We start from the raw sequence: 11,311 nt of genomic DNA on the forward strand, positions 1-11,311 counted from the left end.
TACTTATTCCTTTCACACTACACTGTTGGACTATCGGTTGTAATAACAATGATTGATCGCATGCGCATCAACCTCAGTCACTAGGATGCGCTTCTCTGGACAACCAAGAGAGGGCAGTAGGTTATTGATATAGGTTTTGGGGTGGGTGACTGCATTTGCAGTGTAACTTTTGATAGCCATATATGACAAATAAGTTCATTTTATTCTAGTGAAGTGTAGAATCATAAATACTTAAATCACATCAATATTTTATTTGACAGGCCTATGTTCTCCCCAGCATTCCAAATGAACTATTTCTCACAGGTGGGTTAATGTATAGGCCTACTGTATTGTCAAAATCGCCTAATTCAACCACTATAGTAGGCCAAAGGTCAGATGTAAAAGAATGAACGCAGAACCCACTTTTCCGGGATAACATACACCCCCAGACTGCATAGCCTATAGTTGAAGCTTGAGCGATGAATTTAAAAATATATATATTTTACAGGGGCGTGGCGTGCATTGGTCCAGGGTGATGACTTTCTGAATTCATTCATGCATGGTCACACAATGTGACAGTCGCGATAACTGGGAACTGGAGGGAGCTGCCCTTCGCGGAAACCCATTTCCAAGTTAAATTCGCCTCGGAAAAACGAACTTTCCTTGCGCAAGTTTGGCGGCGAATCCACGTGTGAAGAAGTTTGTGCATGAATATCTTGGCCTGGCTGCGTTTAAAAGAGTTTGGTAAGCTGGCAGAGGTGCCAGAATTTGGGGACAGGGGGAGAGGGGAGGTTACCAGCTTCCTTGGGAGGTCTGTAGGCTATCCGACGCACTCAAAATATGGCACCAATGGCAGACGGATATTGCTTTCGATATTTAAGTTGGGCTTCCCCAGTTTAAGGTATGATTGAAATTAGGTGTGAATATCTTTCCCGGCACTGTCATCCTAGACCGTGATGCTGGTAACTTATATATTAGCACATTTTATTTAATGTCAATGTTGAGTGTGAGTGTGCCTATTTTAATTATTATAAATTACAGTAGTAACCCTCTATTATAATCAGGTTTAAATAATAGGATAACAAAGGTATAGGGATGCTTAAAAAGAGCCAGTGGACACAAGGCCTATCCTCCACCCTTTGTAGGTTACTGCAGGCTATCTGAACATGATCAAATTAATCAATATTACTTATTTAATGTTAAACAAAACCTTCATAAAACATCTGATATTCAATGTATTCGGTTTGTATAAACTGATGAGACATTGTCTGGACTGATATACGTGTTTAGACAAAACAAAAACAAAAAACATGCAGCATTCCAACCTTATCAGATATGGTATTCTAATAATGTAGTCTTTATACTAGCCTAATAATAGCAGTGATAATGCAAATACAAATATATTAAACATATACATGTTAAAGCATTCTGCATTGTTTTATACAGTCATTTATGTTTCCCATAGCCCTGATGACTTCAATAGTTAGATGCCCATTTTTTCCCCCTTGATCAGCACTTCAAATTCTGATGAGACCAGCATTGATTTGGGGTGGGTCATCATCAGACCCATCGAACAACAATTTTGGTATCGATTCATCTGAAGTTGTATCAATATGCGTAGGCCTATAATGTTAGCACTTCTTAATATATATTTCATATATATTTGCTGTGAACTATATAGGCCTATATATATTATAATTATTATATATATATTTTTTTTTTACAATATTTTAATCAGGATACAAACTATAGGGTGGGCTATTGATAAGGAGAGAGAAATAGGTGAAAGCATATTTCAAAATAAAAATTTATTTGCATATAAATTATTTGTCAAAATGCCTGTCTTTCCAATCTAATTAACATCCTAATTCATGACGCCATACTAGTTATGAATCAGATTATGGTAATTGTCAATTCAATAAGAGTGACAAAATACTAGTAAACCAAAGAATACCCATCATTAAACAAAATAACATACGTTTTATGTGCCAGTCTGCTTAAATCTAAGGGAATAGGCTTCTTTTTAGTTTGGGTTTGATGTAAATACATTCATGGACGAATATGTTAACTGATTTATACTTTTTTTCGTTACAGGTGTCATATATATTCTGAACCCTAGTCGATGGATTTATTACCGTCAATAGAAAAACATTTTAGTAAGTTCAAACTATTTTATGTTCCTGCTTGTGTTTTGGTTTTGGTGTGAATAGTAGATTGATAGGCATCTACTGGCAAGTTCATGTGCACAACGCTAACCAAACGCTATATATCGATAACAAAAGGCAGTAGGACAAATGTCTTCATGCTCCTGTATTCAACAGTGTTTCGTGTGACTAGGGTATATTCAGAGGTCAGTTAAAAAACATTCTAAAAGCTTGTTTTTGACCATCATTATGGGAAACTGTCATCTGATTATTCTGTTTGGTTTAATTTATGCCGCATGACGTTATACATTATTGCATAGTTAATAGTTTAGTCAATGCATGTTATTGTGAGTATGGTGTATTTGCATTTATTGGCTGCAATTTCTGATACAAATTACCATTCAATTGCCATTAAAAGAGCACACATTTTTTAGACTCAAACATCAAATGGCCTCTGCATTGGTTACTTCTTCTCTCATCCTTTTTTAACAAGTGAGGTAGAGATGTATTAGATTTAGCTAATTAATAATTGTCATCATGTTAAAAGAGGCCTATAGCTGCCTCCGTTCTCAATGTAAAAGTAATTCAGTAGATCATAGGATATAATGGGCTATTAAATGTTGAAGATCGTATGTTATGTCTTTGAACTTGACCCCTATGGCCCTATTGGATCTGTAACAGTGGGAGTTGTGTGTGTCAGGGCCTACACACCGCAGTTCAACCTCTGCTCGCTGCTGTTTTTGAACATTATAATGTTGATCTCAGCACATGCCATCTGTGCAGCGGAGCGAGCGGGTGAGAGAGCGAGAAAGAGAGAGAGAGAGAGAGAGAGAGAGAGAGAGAGTGTGTGTGAGGGTGTGTGTTTGACAGTAACTGAGAGAAAGAGTGGGAGAGAGAGAGAACAGGATAGTGAAAGAGTGTTAGCATAAATGTCAGGTTCATAGTTCTAAGCTAAATAGTGAAATAGGGGGCTTCACAAAATTATATGACATTACAGAACATTTCTATACCGTTCACTTCCTTTGACCAATTGTTCGATTGAGACAATTGATTCAGCGGTTTACGTCAATGACTTCTTCAAGGCCATTTTATGGAACTCATTTAATAAGCGCTTAATGTGTTGTGCCGATGTGAAGTGTGATTAACCATTTGTATGTTTGTGGGTGATGAGACCTCTGCTTTCTCTCTCTAGGTGTGTAATGCTTCTCTGTCCATGTTTTATTTGACTGCTATTTATGCTTTATGTTACACAGCATCATTTTGACAGGTTTCCTGACAATCTCTTTTTCCCCCTCTCCTTGTCTCTTCTTCCCCTCCTCCCTCTGTTTGCTCCAGACTGTACTTTCTCCCTAGGCTAGAAATCTTGAAGCATGGGTGACTGGAGCTTTCTGGGGCGTCTGTTGGAGAATGCACAGGAACACTCAACAGTAATCGGCAAGGTCTGGCTGACTGTCCTCTTCATCTTCAGGATCCTGGTGCTGGGAGCGGCAGCTGAGGATGTGTGGGGCGACGAGCAGTCTGACTTCACCTGCAACACACAGCAGCCTGGGTGTGAGAACGTCTGCTATGATGAGGCTTTCCCCATCTCGCACATTCGCTTCTGGGTGCTGCAGATCATCTTTGTGTCCACGCCCACCCTCATCTACCTGGGTCATGTACTGCACATCGTCCGCATGGAGGAGAAGCGGAAAGAGAAGGAGGAGGAGCTGCGAAAGGCCAACAGACTCCAGGAGGAGAATGAACTCCTTTACAACGGCAAAGGGGATGCAGGTGGAGGAAGAGGACGAGGAGGTGGTAAAAAGGAGAAGCCACCTATCAGGGATGAGCATGGCAAGATCCGCATTAGGGGTGCCCTGCTGCGCACCTATGTGTTCAACATCATATTCAAGACCCTTTTTGAAGTGGGGTTCATTTTAGGTCAGTATTTTCTCTATGGCTTCCAGCTGAGGCCGCTATACAAGTGTGCACGGTGGCCCTGCCCCAACACTGTGGACTGCTTCATATCTAGGCCCACTGAAAAGACGATTTTCATCATATTTATGCTTGTGGTGGCTTGCMTGTCTCTTTTGCTGAATTTGTTAGAGATCTATCACCTTGGGTGGAAGAAAGTTAAACAGGGAATGGTCACCCCTGATCATGCATTGCTGCCCTGCTCTGATGGTGTGGGGCCTGAGTCCATGACTTCAGCCTCCAGAACTGCCCTTCCCAACCTCAGCTACCCACCGACGTACACGGACGTGACAGCTGGGAGTGGTGCGTTCCTGCGGCCCAAGGTAGAGGCCTCCCCGGCAGAGTTCAAGATGGACCCCCTGCAGGAGAAGCCCTCATCCTCCTACTACATGAGCAGCAACAACAACCAAAGGCTGACCACGCAGCAGAACTGGGCCAACCTGGCCACCGAGCAGCAGACTCGGGAGATGAAGGCCACATCCCCCTCCTCCTCCCCTTCCTCCGCACCCTCCTCTGATAGTAAGCAGCAGCCTTGTAATGCTGCTCCCCCCACCACCACCACCACCACCACCAGCCCCAGCTCCAGTGGGGGCAGTTTGAGTGGGGGGAATGGCGATCAGGAGGGAGGCCACATCACCACCACAGTGGAAATGCACGAGCCCCCCGTTATGGTCACAGACCCTCGCCGGCTCAGCAGGGCCAGCAAGAGCAGCAGCATCAGAGCCAGGCCCAACGACCTGGCAGTATAGTCAGTCCCCCTAAATACACCTCCAACCTCCCAAAGCCCCCAATGATTTTTCTATATAAAAAGTACAAAATAAAATAAAAATATTTTTGTTTTTTTAATGGAGGCAATGTGAGGCAGGGGGCTGGAACTGGAGTTGTTGCCTAGTATATATATCTATTAACAGCAGTTGATATCAGTACAATTGGTGAGTTGTAGCATACATGTTAGAATAAAAAATGCACACAGTCTGATTGTGCAATGTTGGTTAAAATGGTCTGACAAGCTGAAGGCTTCGATATACTGGACATCAGGGGACTTTATGGTTCTTATTCCAGTTTAAAATGGCCAAGTAACTTTTTTGTTTGATTTTGGTTTCAATGGCCTGGTCTGTGTCAATGTGCTCTTGTCAACAGTGGTTATTGTTGTTCTGTTTATTTGATGAACATAAAAGCCTATTTATTCCAATTAGGAATGATACTGTACATTCATCAAGTCGTTGAGTTCGGTTGGCAAATTGCTGAGAACCAACTTCGAATAAAACTGTTATGTGGAACAAGTAAGTACAGGGTGTTTTGAAACCACTTGTGTGTTTAGTATGTTTACTCTTATGCTGTTATACAGTTCCTTCAAGTTGAGTCTTTCTTAAAACAAGTTATTTTTAATCATTTTTTTGGTGTATCAGAAAGTCGCTTGCAAGACAAACTAAATCCAAACATGTATGCTCTCATTCTTTCTCTAAGATGAAGAATACTGTTCAATGTCAGCAATGACACCAATATGGGGACAACATTTGCTTGTTCATTATCAAACTTTTATATTGTACTTTGACACTTCCTGAATTTCACAATCTAAATAACTTTTATTTTTTATAATATTCAGGAAATAGCCTAGCTATTTTTTGTATTATGTGTTTGAAGAGTAACAGTGGAATCTGTAAATGCAAACTACAACTCACCGATTCACTAACTGGTCTGCAGACCCATTTATCTGTCTGAGTTTTACCCAGGATCCACTTACTGAACACATAATTTACACACAAACTATAACCGGATTATGGGTCAAAACTAGAAGTTGAATGTGTTCTTGTAGTCTACAGCTGTTATAAGGTTCCATGGTTCCAGCCCCTGCTCCTACATTTGATTCTCGAATGCAGAAATTAAGCAAATAAAGTATTTGTTTTTGCCTGAAATTAAAAAGCACACTGCCATATGCACAATGAAAAGTTGACATCCGATTTTAAAGAGGTTGAAAACAAAATATAAACCAAATGCTTCAACTTAAGACGGTAAATAAGATTTGGTTTTTTATATATTTATGATAACCATGTTTATTGCAGTCATCATAAACACAATATCACTTTTTAAATATTGTATCTTCATGTTGAGGGTAACTCACTCTCATACATCACGTGATACTTTATTGGTTTTTCTTAAAAGTGCTATTTAAAAAAAAAAGAAAAAAAGAATTGAATTATAATGAAATCTAATTTCTAAACTGTAGTCAGTTTATGACAACCAAAACAGCTATATGGTACAAAACGGACAAATGCAATGATGTGGCAAGTGTCATAACGCCAGGATGAAAAGTCCATCCTCATTTCTTATTTTTGATAGAAGCTCAACTATTACTGACTACTTCACCTGTTGTAAACAATGGGAAGCACATGCTTCCGCCTAGTTAGTGTAAATGTAATATTTCACCTTGTAGATTACCTGAACCATCTTGAATAACTGAAAAGCTATGCAAGTAATTGCATAACACAATCATTCGCTTAAAATAGGCCTTTTCTAAAATGATTTGTGAAACATGATTGGTATAATACCACACTTCTATGTAATTCTTACATAGTTCTTATACTTTCAAATTACCATATGCTTATAATTTATAGTTAGAGAAGGATCATAAATAAACACAACAACAAACATTCAATGCAAACTAGAAACCATAGTTACAACCGTGGAGAGACTACCCGAGGAGACTATGCAATCCTTTGCTTATAACAGTGTTACTCTTATTGGGACAACCGTTTTTCCCAATGTATGTTACCTTTTCATTTAAACTATTTAAATGTACCAAACCACAAAAAAATCTGTGTTATTTGCATTTGTCATTTTGGTTCTCAAAGTTTACATTTTAGTAAAAAGGTAAAAGATTTGCACATTTAGGCAAAACATGCTGTTCTAAGAAGTTTATATTGGTAGGAGAGAGACTGGAAAAGACACCAGACTGCCGATGTTTATAATCTTTAAAGGAAAATGTCTTAACAGTTAAACACAACGGCTCTTTGCGTTAAAGACAGAATTTCAATTAAAAAAATACGTCAAATGTCATGGTCTGAGACGATTGCAGAAAGTTTGGGTTTTCAAATATAGAAAAAAGTGGGCTGTGAGTATTTCCTGTGTGCTCACTCAGTGCTTTCACTATGTTCTCAACACATTCCTGTAACTCTCTGGTTAGCTCGAATTAAAACATGACACTAATGTTGAGACAATGTTAGCTGGGTAGCTGGCCCTATTCTTCTTCTACACACAGCAACTTGTGTATCGTTTTGAGTTGCCCGCAAGCCCCTCATCCAATAGGTTAATATACATAGCTTTCTTCAAACTCTTGATGTGTGTCATGCTGAGTGTGATTTCTCTGGCCAGTCAGGAGTAGGAACCATCTACTGTATGCTCAGAACAACAGCCTGTTTCAATGCTGTCTTAAGAGAAGTGCCTTGTGTATGACATTTTGCTAAAAACAAGTTGATGTAAATGTTAATTTACCTCAAATGTTTACAAAACTGTTATTAAATAAACTTTTTGTACCATATTTCCGGTATATGTGGCAATCAATAAAATTGAGCCAGTATGTGGACCTACTGTACTTGAGTATACATTTTCAACACACACACATTCTGTACCTTCATGAGTAGATAATATCTTGGGGAGCTGGGATGCATCTTGTACAAGAAGAGCTCACACTCATTGACCTTTAAATGTATCGCTCCCTCTCTTCACATTCCAAGGTTGGATGTGAGAATGGGATATTGCGCTGGAAAGGAGGAAAGAGTGACACCACTCCCCAGTGCTGACTACCCTGCGAACACACATCCACACATATAATTAAATTGAGAACAGCGTGTCAGTCTCACACGTTGGAGACAAACATCTATCACAAATCCATTAAACATCATCACACAGACCCAGCAACTTTTACCAGCACCGGTGGACCAACTCCCCAACATTAAACCTCTGGGAAAGTTAATATGAGTTTGGCACAGAGGTGGCATATAATAACTAGGATAAAAATAGAGACAATCAACATTATTATAGTAAACTGCAACCCAAGAAAACTGAGGGCAATGTAGTTAGCCAGCTGGCTTATGAATATGAATTAAGACATCAAGGTGTCGATGATATCTACATTGGGCACTCACGAGTCAATGAGTGATTCGTAACCTGCCTAAAACAACAAATGACCAGGCTTAGGGGAGTCTAGTGTAGAGCCTGGATCAGGAGCACCTGACGCATGAGAATGAGGAAGGAATGGTCCTGCAGGCTGTTCCTGGAACTCATGGGAACCAGGGAAACAAAACCTACACATCTACAAATTAAATGGACACCTGTTCTGAACTTGTGGACATGTTTGAGAGTTGTGAAGAACAGTGGGTAGAAGATGAGAAATGTAGGGAGAATGACAATGGACAAAGAAATGTGAGTAGGTACAACAGAACAAGGAGGGGAGTGATTAGTATTGGGTGCATAGATCAGACAGGGCCAGCCAGACTGGCAGAGGGACAAGATAGAGAGATAACAGATAGGTGCGGGGGTACAGGGTCCTGTGGCTGAGGAGTGTTGGTAGATTGCTGGTGGGTTGGCAAGGAGCTGCCATGGGAAAGCTGCTCTGCATGCTGCCAGGGCACAGAGACACCAGCCCTGCCCGCCAGGCCCAAAACAGACAGCAGTTATTTATAGTCTTTAATCGGCTAACAAATTCACACTAGCCCCAGAGTCCGAATACTTCAGTTAGCCAGTCAGTACCGTTGTTAATTTCAGTAGTGCCCTGGATGTTTTTATGGGGCCTAGAATAGCCTTCCCACAGACATAATCTTCTAATACAAGGCCTCAAAATTCAGTGACAGGGTGTGCGTGGGTATGTGTGCGTGTGAGAGAGAATGAGGGGTTAAACAATGATGTTAATTAAACCTATAGTGAAGACATTGGAACATTGAAACAGTGTGGCCAAATACATTCCATGTTTTATTCTGTCAATTCAGCAAGTTAAATTACATTTGATTCATGAATCGTATCCACATAGAAAATAATGTGCCATTTTCTACTTAAGTGATAATGCCCGAGAAGCCGGGTGTTGTTCGTCGAGGGCAGGCAAACCGTGCCAGTATATCCTCCAAACACCGGCTTCGAGGGCATTATCACTTTTTCATTAAAATCGTTATTTTGATTAACTTACTCATACTATTTCATCCTTCCACAAGATATTGTCCCGAAACAAATCTAGGGTTGCAACGAAAGCCGGCTGGTCGTTCGTTCGATTGGTTCGGTTGCCAGAGACGCGACCCAGTCATCCACTCTTTTTGTTCTGTATTTATGGACGCGGCCCAGTCGTTCGTTCTAAATGTTCCATTGCCATACTGGCTGGCAACGTTCTTATCCCCTGCTTGCTAGCTAGCCAACTACGGCTAACTTACAGTCACGTCAAACGGTGCAGATAAACAAATGCAGCTACTGTTGTTGTTATCTAGTGACATTTATTTGGATACATCCATAACAATGAGCTAACGAGGCACGATTTTTCGCCTGGCATAGAAAATGTGAACCCTACACGTTCATAACTAAGGGACAGTTTTAGATCGAATTTGAATATTGAAACAATGTTGCAAATGTCGGAGAGGCAGACAGTATGTTTTATACAAATCTCCGCTGTTGAAAACTAAATGTTAGTCTAAAAGAAATGTGAGATAATGTCTAGATGCTTTTTATAGTGGAGATCAAGTTTATAACTTCCCTGTGTGGGCTGATGAGATAGTGGATTGCGCAGTCAGATGGAACAGAGTAAATAGGCATTTTAACGTCATAGATTTAGCCGGTGGTAACTTGTGGAAAAGACACCGGCTGGAATGCGCTTTTAACCAATCAGCATTCCAGATTATACCCACCTGTTGTATGATCATGATTATAAACTGGGTGGTTCGAGCCAGGAATGCTGATTGGCTGACAGAAGTGGTATATCAGACCTTATACCAGGGGTATGACAAAACATCTATTTTTAACGCTCTAATTAAGTTGGTAACCAGTTTATAATAACAATAAGGCACCTCTGGAACTCCGCATTGCGCATAAGAACAGCCCTTAGTCATGGTATATTGACCATATACCATACCTCCTCGGGCCTTATTGCCTAAATAGACTGATTTGAAAATGGCATATACCCTAATCCTGGTATTGAGTACTTCATGTCCTGTAACTTTTCTACAGTGTGGCCAAACAGTGCATCCAATAGGGACCCTGTGTTTTGACTGTCCATGAGAAAGAGGGGCTTGTCATGAGAAAGTGAGGTAAAGATGACAACACATCCAAGATCCCAGTGACATAGATGTGGGAACATGGGGATGAGAAGGACATAGGGATGAGGAGAGGGGCTGATCTCAACAGAGATCAGTGCTAGGGTATCATAGTGCCATCTCTCAGTCTGAGTATGAAAACTCCCTGTTTGAGTGAGAGATGTGTGTGTGTGTTTATTGGAGGGCTACGCCCACTGCTTCCCTGAGTCCCCCAAATAAGGATAGGTCATCCTAAATGTAACTTAATCCACCCCGACAACCCTCTATTGAGAGTCAGCCTTTAAAACCAGCTCCCAAGGTTACAGGGCTGTGTTATTTATGGAGGTGGACACTATCCTGTCCACCCACTCTTTTGGCCAATGGGAAGGACAAACTACACCATCCATAACTTACACAGGGAGCAAATAAAGCGGAGAAAACAGCTACTGTCAGATACAGTATTGTTGAGGCTTGACAATGAGGCAAAAGCTAAAAAAAAGTTGTCAGGTGTTTAACTTAAATACTTGTATCTTTCCATCAGTCCCCCTTGGTTTTTTAAATATTTCTTCACTGGGGTATGAGGCATGTGTTGGAGCACAAAACATTAGAAATGCAGTTGTCATCCATTCCATCCCCCCTATACGGTCCAGTGCAGCTGTGCGCTCTCCACCCCCCCCCCCCACTCTCTGTTGTTTTATAATTAAATGGCGACATTAGTTCATATCATGTGATTCGAAAAGGATTCATCACACATTAGAGGCCCTAATCACCACCTAAATCTGCCCCTCGCCTGGGCTGCAGGGTTCACCCACATGACCCTGCTGAGCGCAGCGCTTCCTTTATGCCCCCTGAAAGAGCCGGGGATTGAGCCCAAACAAAAAAAACAAGAGGTTGAAAAATGTTTTTACACCCGGCCCGCTCCTCTCAGGTCTGGCTGTGTGCGCACAGGGCCGTTTTAGCTTTAGATCA

General features: G+C 40.9%; 1 protein-coding gene across 1 annotated transcript; it reads left to right on the top strand.

The window, feature by feature from the left end:
- Positions 1 to 3,493: 3,493 nt before the first annotated feature.
- LOC111959654 (gap junction alpha-3 protein-like) lies at positions 3,494 to 7,629 on the top strand. The gene has a single exon (XM_023981383.2). The coding sequence runs from the start codon at positions 3,494 to 3,496 to the stop codon at positions 4,820 to 4,822; it is 1,329 nt and encodes a 442-aa protein (XP_023837151.1). The 3' UTR covers positions 4,823 to 7,629.
- Positions 7,630 to 11,311: the final 3,682 nt, after the last annotated feature.

Source organism: Salvelinus sp. IW2-2015, linkage group LG36, assembly GCF_002910315.2.
Source record: "Salvelinus sp. IW2-2015 linkage group LG36, ASM291031v2, whole genome shotgun sequence".
In the NCBI taxonomy this organism is placed as follows: Eukaryota; Metazoa; Chordata; class Actinopteri; order Salmoniformes; family Salmonidae; genus Salvelinus; species Salvelinus sp. IW2-2015.